General features: G+C 32.7%; 1 protein-coding gene across 1 annotated transcript; it reads left to right on the top strand.

Moving 5' to 3' along the window:
- Nucleotides 1–9,373: 9,373 nt before the first annotated feature.
- On the top strand, nucleotides 9,374–17,513 carry LOC143633676 (MADS-box transcription factor 23-like). The gene is made up of 7 exons (XM_077101926.1): nucleotides 9,374–9,590; nucleotides 14,575–14,653; nucleotides 14,748–14,813; nucleotides 15,021–15,116; nucleotides 15,450–15,491; nucleotides 15,586–15,627; nucleotides 15,892–17,513. The coding sequence occupies exons 1-7, from the start codon at nucleotides 9,406–9,408 to the stop codon at nucleotides 16,069–16,071; spliced, it is 690 nt and encodes a 229-aa protein (XP_076958041.1). The 5' UTR covers nucleotides 9,374–9,405; the 3' UTR covers nucleotides 16,072–17,513.
- Nucleotides 17,514–17,905: the final 392 nt, after the last annotated feature.

Raw genomic sequence — 17,905 nt, 5'->3', positions numbered from 1 at the left:
ACATTTCCTAGCGATCAAGGAATTGGAAAAAATAGAAAGACTGACACGCTTCTACATGAAAGAAGTAGTGTCTAGACATGGAGTGCCTGTCTCAATCATATCTGATCGAGATTCCCGTTTCACTTCAAACTTTTGGAAGTCACTACAGAGTGCGCTAGGCACCCTCCTCGATATGAGCACAGCATACCATCCTCAGACGGATGGACAAAGTGAACGCACCATTAAACTTTGGAAGACATGCTGCGTGCATGCGTATTGGATTTCGGAAAAAGTTGGGAACCCAACTTGCCCTTGGTAGAGTTTTTGTATAATAACAGCTAACACGTCAGTATTAAAGCAACGCCGTTTGAAGCGTTGTACGGACGAAAGTGTTGATCGCCTCTTTGCTGGGAAGAAGTGGGTGATAGCCAAATCACTGGTCCCGAATTAGTACTTGAAACCTCTGAAAAGATTGTCCAAATCCGGAACGCATGGCAGCAGCACGGGATCACCAAAAGAGTTACGCCGACAAGAGTCGAAAACCTCTGGAATTCCAAGTGGATGACAAGGTTTTACTAAAAGTGTCACCTTGGAAAGGTGTAGTTTGTTTTGAGAAACGAAACAAACTAAATCCACGATACGTTGGTCCATTTCGAATAACTGAACGTATCGGACCGGTAGCTTACCGATTGGATTTACCAGCAGAACTCGGTGGCGTACACAATGTTTTTCATGTATCCAACTTGAAGAAATGCCTTTCTAACGAAACACTAGTACTTCCTTTGGGTGAATTGCAAGTTGATGAACAGTTATGCTTCATCAAGGAACCAGTCGAAGTTTTGGATTGGGAAACCGAAACACTCAAGCACAGCAAGATTTCCATCGTTAAAGTTCGTTGGAACTCGATACATGGACCAGAGTTCACATGGGAACGCGAGGATCAAATGATGAAAAAGTATCCTCACCTTTTCGAAGGGTTGACCAAGCACCGAAAACCGCGAAAACCGACAAACCGTCAGACAACACCGGAGGTATGAATTAAATTTCGGGACGAAATTTCTTTCTACAAGGGGATGATGTGACAAACTGAAAATTTTTGCCTTTTTCAGACAGCCATCGCGACGTGACACAAATTTTCGGGACGAAAATTCTTTCAAAATGGGAATGATGTGACACTCGTCAATTTCAGGTTAACTCCGTTAGTTTAAACGCAATATCACACGAACTATGTCATTCCATTTAACTCATTTCAAATTGCATTTAATTAGAGTTAAATGACACATGACAATCATTACACAGGTAGTCTTTCGGAGTTGGAGTTTCACCGAATCACACACGAGTCGACTCAAACCGTTGGTGAACAAACAATAAATATTATAAACAAATACTTGATATAATTATGTGTTACGTTTATGTGTAATTTGGTGCTTACATGTATAACCTTATATCATGATGAAAATAAACTAGTTATGCTAGAATTATACAAAATAGAAGTTGAGGGTGCAACTTGTAACTTGTAATTTATTTAATTAATATATAAAAAACCTTAACCAATAAACCCTAACCCTCCTCTCCCTCCCTCTCCCTCTTGCGATCGGCAACCCCCCCCCCCTAGATCGGCCGAAACACACAACACACACACATACAATCATTCTTGCAAGCTTGTTGAAGGTTTAAGGTGCTAACTAGGTAAACTAAACACTATCTAACCTATACTGTCGATTTTTGGCATCAATAAACATATTAATCATAAACCCTAGATGTTAAAGTTGTTTATTATTGATGAGTTAGGGTTGCATGCATGATTCTTGATTCATAAATTAGTAGTTTGTTGAGTTTTGATGAAAATTGATGCTGGACAGAATCATAATTACATGTTAAAACGACTGTAACTTGATGTTTAATGATGTGTTTGGAAGTGATTATTGACCCTATGATATTGTAGGTCGAGTCTAGTTTCTAAAGAGTCTAAGTTTGTAATTTTTGGACGTGTGGAAGATAGTTTTTATTAATTTACAAATCTGATTTGCAAGTCTGTTTCGGGAAGCCTTCTTTTAGGCTGTTTTGTAATTAGTGTATCTCACAAACGACAAGACCAATTGATTTGATTCCACTTCTAGAAGTTAATAATTTACGTGAGGAATCTAACCTAATTGGCTTTGCATTAATTGGATTAATCATGTAACGGGAATATTAAATAATATTTTGTTGCGCATGATAATGGCTGCTGTGTACTTACTGTATTGTTTTGATCATTGTGAGAAAACCGTATGTAATAAAAATAAAATAAAATATTTTTACAAAGCTAACTTAGTTGTGATTCTGTGATGAATTTTTGGTGATTTTATCTTTTTGTATGGTTAGTGAAATAGAGTAATCTTGACGTGTTAAAATCTGTCTTGGTAACTTAGCTGCTGAATTCTTTGATTTAACATGAAAAGTGATGATTTGACTGATGTTTGCTATGTGTTTGGCATATTTTTCCCTTGTGGTAGATATTTTATTGATGATGCACCATAGTAACACTTAACGCTATACTTGTTCACACATGTAACTTATTCAACAGCGTGTTTGTCGAGTCGCACTTGTTTCACAAACGAACACATCTCATGCATAATTTTTATGTGTCGAGTCTAGAGACTTACTCGTAGTTTAAACACTTAGAAATCTCATTTTTGTTTTTAGAGCACTAGTGAGGATTTCTGTGACGCACGCTTTTCTCAGATTTTTGTTAACTTCACAAACAGTGAGTTTCACGACCCCTTTTACTCTTTTAACGCTTTTAGTAGGGGGAGATAACATACTCCAACGATTTAGATTTTGTTATTCATTGTATATTACTTGTAAGGCTAAGTGAAAACATACCAAATAAGTCCTTCTGAACATCGAACCGGTTAATATTGGATAATAGCGAGTCACCTTTGAGTAGTACTACTGGGTTTGACAAACCCCACCCAACTCTAAACTCGCCTGTAGGTCGAGTGAGTGTAATTTTGGCTAACACATTTACCATGGTCGTGGTTGACATGGTGGCAAGGCAATCGTATAAACAGTCAGCTTCGGTGTCGAACACTTAGTAATACATGCTTGATAGGTTAGCTACCTATTGATATCTAATTGACTTAACACTATCTGGTAACGCTAAAACGCAACACTTAAATTTACTTAAACATGTGAACTCACCAACCCTGTGTTGACACTTTTAGTATGTTTATCTCAGGTAGCCGTGGCGGGCGAGCGGTATAGGACCTATTTGCTTTACAGTTTACACTTCCGCATTTTTACTTAAGACTTGTATGTCTTGATTGTTTTGAAAACTTTAATTTTGGTGTTTGATATAACTAATGATTTCGATTCTGTTAGTTCACACCCTCTAATGGTAAAACTCCGTTAGTTGATTTTAAGAGTGTGATAGGTAAAACACAAAGGAAAACTAGAGGGGTTAAATTGGGAAACCTAATGCTCGTTTTCCCTTGGTGAAGTATTGTAGCTCGGTATCTGTAATTTGGTTTGTTGTATGGCCATCTAGCAACTTGCAAGTCAATTGGTGTCATGTTTCTTTTTAATAATTTTGGTCGTTAAAATAAAAAAGACAAGTTGCCTTTATTCGTATAACCTTGTTAATTATTCATAAATTAAACAATGAATTTTAATCTATACTAGTATAAATAATATAGGAAAATGTTAAAATACAAAGGAAGACAAAAAAAGAGAAGTATGAGAATGATTTAAAGCCAAAACAAATTCAAGAAAATTATTAAAAAATTCATAACTCAAAATTTAAATAAAAAATAAAAAAAACTAAAATGTTTTCATCGTCTTTCTCTTTAAAAAACAGGTAAAGACACAATTATGACAAAAAGACACAGTGACGAAAATAGACAAAAAAAACACAACAATAAATAAAAAAGATACAATAGATTGTAAAATATAACACAATGCTGAGCAAATTATATAACCCAATGTTGAGTAATATAACACAATATCAAATAAAAAATACAATTAATGATGAAAATAAATAAAAAAAAACATAATAAATAAAAAGACAAAATCATATATTTTTATCAACATTTTTTTTTGTTGAACAAAGACAACGGATGAGAGATTTTAGTTTTTGTTTAGTTTTTGTTTTTTGATTTATGATATTTTTATTAAACTTTTTAAGGAGTTTTTTTGTACCACAAATCTTTCTCATATTTTTTTGATTTTTATCTCCCTTTATAAAAAAACTTGATCCAAAAAAAATGGTTTTACCATGCCATCATTTGAACCCCACTCCCTTGTTTCATAGGATGGGGCTTTTGCAATCAAGCTGTGGTGTCAACTTGATGGGCGGCCCGTAAACTTTGGGCTCAAATCGATCACCTATTTTCTAATGCTGATGGGCCGGACTTTAACGAGTGGGACGTTGTTGCCACTAAATGTCTAAAACGTTAAAAAGAGAAAAAAAAAAAAGGAAGCGATGGTAAAATTGTAAATAAGAAATCGTGCTCGATCAATGGGAATAAGCCTAGTTAAACACTTAAACACAAGGTTTTGATTTTTAATTTTAACAAATTTAAACATAATACTAAGTTTTAAGATTTCAAACGTCTACCATATACTGAATATGCCCTTGCAATAAAGTGCGGTTTTGAAAAGTTCTATTATAAAAACGATTGTGTTAACATGTTGAAAGTCGCACCCCAATGCAATTTAGCACAAAATATAAATTTTAAAAAAAAAGGGAAAAAAACGAAGACTCCAACATCGATGATGTCTGTCTTAATAGTCAACGAGCTAGTATTAGAGAAGGTAAAGTGAAAATAGTATTTACTTGCGTAGAGAATAATTACACACTAACAGCTAGGTTATTCCAATCCTATAAAACTCTTATAGTGGATCATGGATGTATGGTACTGTGGTAACATAAACAGGGTGATGTCACATAGACAAATGATGCATGAATATGACATCCCTATTCCAATAAAGTCCGGTTTTTGATGTCATAAGCTGTACGTACGATAGTTGAAAAAAAAATTGCACTGGATATTTCATGTCTATATAGAAACTGAATCATGATTTTGACGTATTGAACCGGACACACTAGATTCGTTAATATATTGGAGTTTTTCCATATAATTGAATTGAAGTATTAGTCCTGCTAGATTTTATTTGATATTTAATATATGGGTTATTGTCTTAATCTGGTCGCAAATGGAACTAGTTCCATTCAGGCATCCCCACTATAGATGGGTTATTGGGTTATATATATATATATATATATATGTGTGTGTGTGTGTGTGTGTGTGTGTGTTTAAGTTCAAGAAAGAAATCAAATTATTGCAACAAATGAGAGAAATGAATATGAGCCACTAGTTTTATTTTAGGTTTTAAATATTTAAAAATAAATAAAAAAGATGTAAATGCAACAATAAATGAACTCTCTCTCTCTCCAATTAATACAACTAATATAACCATAATAAATATCTCTAATTAATATATTTAACTAATTTAACTATAATAATTAAAAAGATAAAAACACTACTTTAGTTTTATTTTTTATTTACACATTCTTCATTTTATTCAACATAAATACAATTTATTCATATAATACTATTTCTTTATATTAAAAAAATAATTTCCACTCAATATATTAGCATGTATCAACGTATTTAAGTTTAATAAATATACAATCTACACAAAGTTATATAACCTACACTTGTTTTGAGCAATAAAAACGTACAACATACAAAAAGCAAATAACTTACATATGTAATTCGACATCAACAATTATATAAACTACACAAAGATACACATACCCTACACATGCGTAGGTCATATGTTTTTCGTATGTAAGCCATATGTTTTCTTATTCTTATAACAAGTGTAGGTTATATGTTTTTGTGTAGGTTGTATGTTTTTTATTGACATTTAATGCAACCATGTGTAAGATAGTTTTTTGTATTATTCATCACAATGTAACTACGTGTTGATGGATAATGATATGTTGAATTCGAAGAAATTGGTTTTGAAAAGAAATTATTGTATGAATAAATTGTATTTGTGTAAGATAAAATTTTCGTGTGTAGGTTATATGTTTTTTGTGTGTAAGTTGTTTTCGTGTGCGTGTGTATTTTATTGATGATGAATTTTGTGTGTAGGTTAAATGTTTTTCTTGTGTAAGTTATATGTTGTCTTATTCTTGGAAAGTGTAGATTATACGCTTTTATGTAGGCTGTATGTTTTTTGTTGATATCTAATGCAAACACATGTAAAATTGTTTTTTGGTATTATTCATCATAATGTAAGTATGTGTTAATGGATATTAATATATTCAGTTGGAAGAAATTGGTTTTGGATAGAAAGGAATTTTAATGTATGAATAAATTATACTTGTGTAGGATAAAAATTCAAGAAACAAAAAGTAAGTTATAAAAATAAATGAGTTCTTAATATTTTCTAGTTATAATAATTTAATTAGTTATATTAATTAAATAAATAATTATTATGATTTATTAGTTATATTAATTGAAGAAAGGGAATAATTAATAGTTTATTTATTTAGCTTTAAACATTTAAAACTTAAAACAAAACTAGTGGTCCATATTTATTTCTTACATTTTTTGCAATAATATCATTTCTCTCTTGAACCATCCCCTATATATATATATATATATATATATATATATATATATATATATATATATATATATATGATTTCTTCTTATATTCCCTCAACTATATATTTTTTTAGAGCTGGGGTCTCTCTGGAACTCACCTCTTTATTTCATTGGATATAGGTACGGTGTGCCTACATCTCACCTTTCTCATACACTACTTATAGCTTTGCTATTGGTGGGCAGTGGCGGATCCAGAAAATTTTCTCACAGGGGTCAGGAATTTTATAGTCGGTACTCATACAACTATCGGGTCGAATTGAGTCGGGTCATGTATATAAAAAAAAGGATTACCAAAACAAAATATTAGATAACAAATATATTAAAGTTGTTTTCAACGAGTTTTCATTTTTTGAAATATAGCCATTACATCGTCTACTTTAACATTGACAAACGAGTCTTTCTCAATGTAACAAATACAATTGTCGCTTAAATTTTCATCACCCATTCGATTATGCAAATCGGACGTCACATACTTCATTGCTAAAAAGGATCTTTCAACGGTTGCGGTTGCGACGGGTAATACGAAAGCTAACTTTAATAAACGATACACCAATGCAAAGGAATGGTGTTTCTTTGTTTGAGCCATTAATTGAAGAAGACTTGCTAAACCATTCAAGTTTTTAAATCATTTATCTCCTTTCAAATTATCGATGTATGTCGCGAGTTCAACCGGGAATCTTCTTTTATCACTTTCATCAAAATCATAAGGGTACAACTCAACTAATCGTAATATTTTTGGAATAGAAAATGCCCGAAAATTATCACAATGAATTAAGCAACTCAAAGAAACAAGTTATTGGATATTGAACTAATGGGATTGGGTTTTGGGCTAAGAATTGAGTAGGGTTTGAATTGGGTTTTGGGTTTAAAAATTGGATTGGATATTAGACTAATGGACTTGTTAATATTAAAGTCAATTTACTAGGAAAAATTGTTTATATAACGTTTATATAATTATATTTATAATATTGTCATTGTATTTTTTGTTAGGGTTAGTCTCAAAATCTCACGTCTCGAAATTATACAGGGTACGACTTCAAAGTTTCACAGGGGTCGGTACCAAAATTTTACAAGGGTTGGTCGGTAATATTTCGGTATATTAACACTAAAAAAAATTTTCACAGGGGACGGGGGACACCCCTCACTTGTTAGTGGCTACGCCCCTGTTGGTGGGATTTCACTGTGTATGATTGATTGATATAACGGCCATTTGGATCATTGACAGGCATCCCCATTATTCTCTGAGTACCGAATATCACCTTCAGGAGTAAACCCACCATAGATGAGAAAACTCCTGACCCAACCTTAAACCCATGTATTGTCAAATATGAGACTTGAACTTAAAACCTTACATTTTTTAATTAAAGTATTTAGATATCTCACTTCAAACATTTTTACAGTGGACAGGATCATTGGCGTGTGCTTATATCCACTTTAAATAATTTCAAAACATGTAAACTCTAGGGTAAATTAGACATTATAATTGTGATCTCTCCGACTAGCGAGACATCTTCACGTGCGCTTTTTTTATTGCAAAATTCCCAAATATTTTCTAGTACTTTATATCTAAATGCTACAATAATCAAGATTTAGAGAGAAACTTTTTAGAGAAAAATATATTATATAAAGACCATTTGCAAAATTTTAAAATATTGATACTAGTATGGACGGAACTATAGAAGGGTCAGGAGGGTTCGTTGACCCTCCGACCGACAAAATTTTCACTTGATCAGGATATACAACCAAAAATGTTTTTATATGTTTGGCCCTTCAATTTATCTCATATAAAGGTTTAAAATTGGAATAGAACAGAGAAAAAGTAAAGATTAATGTTTGATATTACTCTGGGTTTTTTTTCAAGGTCGGTGATTTTGTTGCCGTAGAGGATAGAAGTTAAAAAGATTTAAAAAAAAAGAAGAAGGTGAACTAGGATTATTTAATTAACCTACTACTCTAATAGGGACCTATTTACAAAATAAACCTATAATCACTGTCAAAAACCAATGTTTATTATTTTATTATTTATCAATTTCGGTTTTTTTTAGTGTTTTATAGGTTTTTGTTAATATATATAATTATAAAAGATTTGTTTTTACTTAACTAGACAATCAGATAAGCCAATCAAAGTTGCTTTGAGCTAAATACACTATATATATTATGGGTGAGGTTACTGTATAGTAATTGTTTAACGTACGATAGGTACGCGAGACGCTCAAAGACAAAACCAAAAACGCTCAAAGGCAAAAAAATTCTAAAACGCTCAGCCAAAACTAAAACGCCCAGCCAAAAACCTAAAACGCTCAGTCAAAAATCTAAAACGTTAAAAAACGATATTCGTGAAAAAAGTAAAATAATGATCGATTAACGATCAAAACTATTTTTTCGGGGAACCAATGGTTAATTGGATATGTATTGACGATTACAAGATGAGATGTTGAGATGTGATTTTATGGATCAATTTCATGAATATATTGTTATATTTCATTAGAATCCCTACCTAGTACCAAATAAAACAAAAGGTATACTACTATCCACGGCTATGGGAACATATACACATACGGGTTAACCACGTAGGATCTAGTTACACCCTGGATAGCACCAAATTAAATAATAACCCATTATATACCTAAGACTCTCCTTAATCGTTCTTCCCACTTGAGTATATATTAATGTTTTCTTGCCCTATAACCTAAACATTTACACCTTTATTTAGCTTCATCAATATCTTAGTCTATTTCTCTGTGAGAATCAAGAAACCCTAGAGATGGGAAGATCAGGAAAGATTGCTATCAGAAGGATTGAGGACACAAGCAGTAGGCAGGTGACATTCTCCAAGAGAAGAAATGGGTTGTTGAAGAAAGCAAAAGAGATTTCCATTTTGTGTGATGCTCAAGTTGGAGTCATCATCTTCTCCACCACCGGCAAGCTCTCTGAATTCTCCACTACCAGGTACTTTGATCTTATTATTTGAACAACAAAACATTTTTATGAACCTATCTAGGCCGGTATACTACTTTAGCTCATAGTGTTTCGATCGCTTAAACTTGATATTCTGTTAATGTAGATCTTTAATTGCCACTTTATTAAGTATGAGATTAACAAGTCTATATTTATTCTAACGGTGTGAGTTTTCTATCTTTAATTTACTATCTATACTAAATATAAATTCTTGTGTTCTCACTAGATTTATTATTACTTTAGGTTCCCATCCATGACAAGAGTAAGTTTTTATATTTCTCTTTATCAAAAACTTACAGAACCTTATTATTGAAGTATGTAAATTAGCGTACTGAATTTGCTCAAATAGTTATAAGGGAAAAAAAATTCATTTGATAGAAACTATAAAGCCTCTTGCTAAAAGTTATTCAAAGATTTTATATTCTCTTAAAGTTATATTTCAACTTTGTTTTGAATTTTTTTTTTGTAATTTTTACTTATTTTTTCAATTTTAGATGATTTAAATGGAATTATATATTTAGGTTAGGCCATGTTCCTACAATTAAAGTATACATATAATAACCTAAAAGCCACATAGGCTTCTTGTGTATGGATTGACCAATAATTTATCTATATGAATATAGATTCCTAGTTTTAACATAGTTTGAGTAATTTAATGGATATTTTTAGGTTAAGTAGGATCAAATGTGTCTATTTCTTATGACCTGAAAGTAGATGAAAAGCAAAGTATGCCTAAAATCCTCGTGATATATACTTTTTGCATAGCCTCTAATTAAATAACATTATTATATTAGCTATACTAATACTAATTTGCTATCCTCTTGTTAATAGGATAAAGAAAATTACTCAATAAAGGAATTTGATAATAATATATATAGATAATCTGTATTAATGCACCAAGGTATATATTGGCCTTCGCCAATTGACTAATATTAAGCAAATGGTTATTAAATATTAGCTGATATTTTTCCATGTCTGTTTTCCATTCTTTCGCATTTTCTGCTTCCTCTGTTATATTTGGTACTTAATATAAGAACTTAATTAACTTAATTTGAAGGATTGGACGGGCTCATAATTTTTTTTCACACCGTATCATATATTTGCTAACAAGAAACTTTTACCATTTTTTTTCTTAGTGGCAGAGTATATCCCACTTATCTTATTAAACTCTAATTAATAATTCAAAGTTAAGGGGTTGTACCGTAATTAGTAGAAGCTATGTGTATTATGTATTAACCATAGGGTTTTGTTTGTAATAGATCAAGCTTGGTAACTACCAAGTTGATGTGTTAATCTATACGGGGCGCTTGAAGCGACGCAACCCTAAACAAACATAATGGTTCATGATGTATAAATAGGGCGACGATGTCAAGAACAACTCATCATATTCACATTGTATCATAATCAACATTATAATCAAAGTTCTTGATGATTCAATTCTCTATTTCTACACTTCTTTTAATTGTTGTGGTGTGTTCCTTCAAGGGAGATTCTGGGCAACAATTGGTATCAGAGCATTAGGTCCTTGAAAAAGTCAAACAAGAATATCGTGGGATCAGAATCGGTTGTCGCGGGAGATGGTTACCGAAGATAGTAGCATTTTAAGCGAAGTACAAAGGAAGAAGAACAATCGGTAGCGGTAAGTTTGCATTTGGTGATCATAGAACCGAGAAAGAAAAGAATAGGGGATGCGCTTTTGGTTGAAGGCCAAAAACAAGGAAAGATGGTTGGTGCTTAAACTGAAAACGAGGAACATGATTACGGGTCGTGATTAGATTGAATAAACTAGGAGAGCTTGTTGGGAGTTTAAACAGAGAAGGAATTAAAAGGGCTGGTTCGGTTTGTTTGAATAAAGTCAGTTCATATAACGCGGTTTCAAGAGGAAATTGGTATATCAATTAGGAGAGGAGCGGATGGTACAAGGCTGAAAAATGATTTCTCGAGTTTAGTTGATAAAGACAATTTCAGGTGTCCAAACTACTATTTTGAAACTTTTTTTTAGATTTTGTATAGAAGTTAAGATATCTATACGGTTCTTGTAAACTCTAGTCAGTCAAAGTGAAAGTTATACACGAAGAAAGTATGCCATAATATTTGAAAGGTACATACAATAACAACGCACTTGTTACACACAAAAATAGAATCATCATCCCATTAACAATGTTCTATGCTGAAATCTACACATTATACGGTTTAGGCATTCAAATAAAGATCATTCTTGAGGTGAATGGTTTTTTGGAAATGATGGAACCTACTAACGAAACGCATCAAATGCGTACCTGTATCAGGCGATACTTGAGGATGTAATATTATTGCAAGTGGCAAGTTGCAAGATGGCAAATGAAGTACGGGAAACGTTGAAGAAACGACACGTCATAGACTAAAGGTCGCGAAAGGCTCGTTTGCAATCATTGATGATAGAGTTCAACTGAAGCAAATGAAGGAAGATGAAACGACAGACGCCTTCACGAAAAAAACTAATACCTATGTCACTAAAGCGAGTGAATTGGGAAAGTCTTTCGATCAACCATTTCTTATACGGAAACTTCTAGATTTTGTACCTACTCAGTTTGTATAGGTTGTTGCATTCATAACACAACGCACCAACTTGGATGATGTATCAATAGACGAGGATTTTTGAAAACTAAAGGCATATGAGGAAAAGAAAATCTCAAGAAAGGGAGGCCTTGAGATAGTCAAAACAGGTTGTCACACCAAGTAAACAACTTAGGACATGACAGGCGATTTTAAAATCGTGAGAGTATCACAAGAAAATTGGCCTAAGCAAAAGTTTACAGAAGAAGATGATGAAAAAGAAGAAACTCATTCCCAAGAAGAAAGAAAAAGAAATATGTCATGCAATAGGTTCATAAACATTAATGGTAGCTATGGTAAAAGAAAGAGATACTCAAGAGACCCAAAACATATTTGAAAGAGATTTGAGTGAAATAAACTGTTACAATTGTCACAAGTTTGGACACATGAACTAATTGTCCTGGTGAAGAACGAACATATGAAGAATCTAAATTTGTGAAAGAGGACAAGAAACCGACGCTCTTAATGGTAACTACCGTATATAAAGAAGATAATGAGGAGTTGACATAAGTTATATACTTGGTGAACGTTGCAAGAAGAGAAATTGTATAAATGAAGTTAAACAGAACACAATAATAAAAGAAAAAAACATGAGGTTTTAATAGATCTTGCATCAAGAAAAAGAACATTATATTTCATGCATACAAGAAGAAAATGGATGCAAGGATTATGAAGGCATGGCCAGGGCCGGCTCTGAGAGACGAAGGCAAAAAAAATTTTAGGCGCTTAAGTAAATGAGCATTTTGTTGGGTTTAAACAATTTAATTTTTAAATTGACTTACTTGGTTATTATTTAAGTTGGATAAAAAACTTGTGTATAAAAATATGATTAAACATGTCTCAAATGAGACCTGAACCCACAACCTTTCGGTTTGGAGTCATACATCTTTGCCACTAGACCAACTAAGTGGTTATAGGGATGTCCAAATTGCTCATCGTTCGCCGCTTGCTCGAAAATGCTCGTTCGATTTCGGCTCGGTTTGAAAGTGAGTCATTCGGCTCTGTTCGGTTTAAAAAATAATCCAAGCACGAGCAAAGCCTCGCTCGGTTTGGTTCGGTTCGGTTCGGTTCGTTGGGATGTCCACTCAGCTCGACGTTCGCCGCTCGCTTTCTTGTTCGATTTCGGCTCGGTTTGGAAGTGTGCCATTCGGCTCGGTTCGGTTTAAAAACAATCTAAGCACGAGCAAAGCCTCGCTCGATTTGGTTCGGTTAGTTTTGCATGAATTATTTTTTATTTATTAGTTTTATATAAACTTTATGTATATATATATATATAAAAGTATACTATTTTTTTTAAGTTTTTAGAATTTTCTACATTTGTGTTATATTCAAAGTTCAAATTTAAACTTTAACCGCTCATTTATATATGCTTTATTGTTAACTTTGAGTTTTATACATTTTAAAGTTGGAAGTTTAAACAATCTAGGGATATTGAAAATCTTGAATTAATGATATTTTGAAATTTTATAAATTTAAAATTGGAAACTTTGTACGAAATCAAACAAAACCAAGTCGAACCAAGCCGCTCGGTTTCAAACCAAACCAAGTTCAAGCATAAAGATATCACTCGTTTCTTTAAATTCAATCTTCTCGGTCCGCTCGCTTTCAAACCAAACCAAGTATGAGCATGTTCGCATTCAGTTCGACTCGGTTCTTGAACAACCCTAAGTGGTTATGTAATTGAGTTTAAACATTAAATATACATATTTTTTTATAAAAATATATATAATTATTTTAAAAAAAAGGAAAGAAATTCAGGCCTAGCAAGGTGTCGCCGGGAGCCATCGACCACTCTGCCACCCTCTAGGGCCGGCCATGGGCATGGTGTCCGAGTTTATATTACTAACAAGGTGCAAAAACATAAAAATAGAAGTGATTGTGTTAACTCACTCGGATGCGGACCATTCAAGACAAAGAAGATGGAATGACACAAGTGGAAGAAAGTTGCCGACAATTGAATACGATAATAATCATGAGATATATGAGTTCATGTGTGACATCATGAATACACATTTAAAAAGATTTATGGTTACCCAAATAAAAAGTGAGCTCGGGCTGCTCCCATTGAACTTCATTTATTTATGTGTGCGTGCGACCCGACCTCCAAACTGATCATAACGAAGCTGATTCAGATTTCTCTTTAATGTTAAGATAATCTCAGTTACCTAAATGAATTGATAACACTAAAATTACAAAAAAATGATTTGGTTTCTTGTTCTGCGATTTATAAGATTATATTAGCATACAACGTACTGTATATATATTTTTTATTTATTGTAGTTTGATACAATCGATCTTTGATCGTAAGATTGTTCCTCGACATGCATGTTTTTTGGCTGTGCTGATTAAAGAGGTTTGATTAATTTATCTGGTAATTCAGCATGAATTCAGTGATCCAACGTTACAATAGAATAAAAGAAGAAGGCAATCAGCTGATGACTTCTATGTCAGAAGTTAAGGTACAACTACCCCTCATTGTCCATCTTACTCGCCGTCGTTCCAATTTACTAGTTTTAACATATATACCAACGCCAATTCGCATACAATTGCTAGTTTTGGCAAATGGAAGCAACGACACTAAGGCAACAGTTAGAGACCCTGCAAGAAACTCATCGGTATGTATGTTTATACTCATTTTCTAAAGCTAGCTTTCATTGGAGCTGCAATTTATCTGACTTAATCTCTGTGAGCTGGTTATATGCTGAAGTATTAGTTACTCATGATCATAGTTTATCGATGGCTAAAAGAGCTCAACAATATGAATTATCTTAATTCAGTTTTCAATACTCTAAATATTGAAAATGCTTGATGCTTAATATTAGGCAGGTGATGGGAACAGAAGTCAGCAACATGGGTGTTGAAGACCTGCAAATACTAGAGAACCAGTTGGAAACGAGCCTACAAGGTATTCGTTTGAAGAAGGTACAGTTAATGATCGAGTGCTTAATTTGCCTTTTGATTACTTAAAAACAAGTTACAATATATGCGTATGTTCATTCGAGTTGCTTTAAATTTTGCATGAACTTGATTATATTAGCACTGAAACTAGGATTTATATACACATCTTACTTTTTGTGGTAATCAAAAGAAACTAGGGTTTGAAATTTTAAATTGCCTTTCCAGTGTTTTTGTTGAGGTTTAAAATCCCAACAAAGACACATGTCGATCACAACTAATTATATAAATGAAAACATATTACTAGAATTTAACTTCCGTCCATGCGTCCTGATCTATTTCTAAATGATATATATCCAGGAAGAAATCTTAATCAAAGAGATGCAAGAGCTGACCCAAAAGGTTTTCAATTTATAAACTCCTACATGAAATTAAACAAATTGTTTCTGCGATATTCTAAAACAAGATTTGTGTTTTTGCTTGCATAATCTCATAGGGGAGCTTGATACATCAACAAAACGTGGAACTCTACAACAAGGTAAGCTTAAGTTTATCACGTATCATATGTATGAGGAAGGGTCAAATAAAAACCACTAAAATACTCATGAAAACCACTTTTAACATTTAATTATTATAAATTTTGTTTTACATATTTTTTATATTTCATTAATCTTTTGCAAACTTTTTAAAATTAGTGTTTAGAAGTGGTTTTTCATGACGAGTTTTCAAGTTAAATGAAGTTTTCATTGGAAACATATATTCCCTATATGAATGTAGAGTAAAAAGTTTCCAATGCTCTCAGGTTTATGGAACAAGTGCAGAAAACTGTATAATCCAAGACACTGATAGTTGTGGACTCATGAATCTACAAATAAGCCAGCCTGAGCATCAAACTGATCATGGAGTACCAATGACATGGCAAGAACAAGGTCAAGATATTCTGACGATAACTAAGGAAAACAGCCAACATTATCATCATTAGAAAACCAAAAAGATATAAGCAATTAATAATGCAGGATTAGACATCTTGTTTACCCTAAAAAACAACTTTTACTATATGTGCTAATTAAACAACCTAGTAACATAAAAGCAAACAGATTATCTGCCTTGAGTTATTGATAGATATGAGAGGAAAGATTGCTGTTACACGTCATATATCGCACATTTAAAACATAATAAGTGACAGGAAAAGGTTGCTAGCTATAAACTCGCATCATTATCTTAACATTGCATCATGAATATAGTTTTCTTGAAAGACAAAAAATATTTTATCAAGTATTTGGAAAAGTTTATTTTAGTATTCTTGTTTGATTTATGTTTCTCTAATGTTCGGTAGAATAGTAGATCGATTAGTTGGATCTAAAAATAAAAGTGAGGGTTGAAAGGCCGGTAAAGTTCTCTTTTTTATAAATAACAAAACCTTTTCCTAAGAGTTTCCTAGAAAAAGATTTTGTCGAAAGCTTGTTACCATTTTCTTACGTAACTTGGCGTAGCAAACTGCCCAATTTTCTAGAGCGATATTGGCAAGTGTTTGATGTAAAACTTTTGTCCAAGAGGAAACAAGCTTCGAAAAATAAGCTATATGTTATTCGTCAGTTCACGACTTATAACAATTCACATAAGTTTGTGTTCGAATTGGTTTATATAGGAGTTTGTGATGCAAATTATAAGTTATTCGTTGTTAGTGTTGGAAATTGACAATAACTTTATATTTAGTTAAATAAGACTAATTACATCAAGAAATCATTGTATTTCGTTACACACCAAAAATAGAAACTGATGTTTGTAGCTTTAGAATATTTATACTTTATTATACTTTGCATAACTAAGCTCTAAATTCGCATAAACTAATAACCGACACTAACTCGGATGTACATGACTCAACTAAAATTAGAGACTATAGAGGAGCACCTAGATTGGTATGGGTAATATTCGTCGTCATGATTTCCATCGTCAAAATTGAGCGAGTAACTAAAAGGATCGTACTGGAAACTTGAAGATTTTGAAGATCCATATAGGCTTTTCTTGCTTTCTTCAACCAACTTTTTCATCAGTTTCTTCCACTTCCGGCTCCTGCATATGTTGCCTCTGTCACTGCTTATTCTTGTGAACTCTCCATGGTCTGATACGGATGACAACGATGAACATTCAGAGAAGTTAGATGACCGTCCTTCCATGGTGGTTTTGGTGTTGTTGAGGTTGGTTGCAATCGTCATTTTTTCAAGAGTGATGTATCATGTATTATGTATATATGATTTCTTTGTTTATTTTGGGATGATGAAGAGGGTTTTATAGATGAACAATGGGGTCAATTTAGTGCATGGTGTAAAGTGGTTGTTACACCGTCACTTTGCAATCTTTACACCATGGATTCCATATTAATTTGACTAGAATCATATATACTAAATAAGTAAAGTATATTTATGAAGATATGTTATCCTAATTGAGTATAACCAAAAAGGTAAAAGAATGTTATCCTAGTTGAGTATGATCCAAAACACAGTTTCAAAGTTTGTTAATGTTCCTTTTTTGACTAAACTACACGTGGAATGCTTATGACCTCAACCTTTACAAAATAACATAAATGCAAAAAGATTATTTGCCTTGAGTTTGTTAGATCGTCGTGTCGCCCATTATCCATTGTCAGGCACCGAAAGGAAATTAACTACCCTTTCACTTTGCATCATGGTCGAGTTGATATGAGAGGAACGATTGCTGATTTTTTGCACGTCAAACCATAACTTTAACAAAAGAAATTAAAAGGCATAAATAGCTATAAATTAACTTGCATCATTATCTTGGCATTACATTGTAGG

This window comes from Bidens hawaiensis, unplaced genomic scaffold (assembly GCF_021521415.1).
Source record: "Bidens hawaiensis isolate Kalapana, Puna unplaced genomic scaffold, B.hawaiensis_p1.1 tig00006845_1, whole genome shotgun sequence".
Lineage (NCBI taxonomy): Eukaryota > Viridiplantae > Streptophyta > Magnoliopsida > Asterales > Asteraceae > Bidens > Bidens hawaiensis.
Note: the sequence above shows the minus strand (reverse complement) of the source record. Positions and strands in the feature narration are given on the sequence as shown.

Coding starts and splice junctions, on each gene's coding strand:
- LOC143633676 (XM_077101926.1), top strand. CDS start 9,406: ATGGGAAGATCAGGAAAGATTGCTATCAGAAGGATTGAGGACACAAGC. Junction 14,654..14,747: donor CTTCTATGTCAGAAGTTAAG/GTACAACTACCC, acceptor TACAATTGCTAG/TTTTGGCAAATGGAAGCAAC. Junction 15,117..15,449: donor AAGGTATTCGTTTGAAGAAG/GTACAGTTAATG, acceptor ATATATATCCAG/GAAGAAATCTTAATCAAAGA.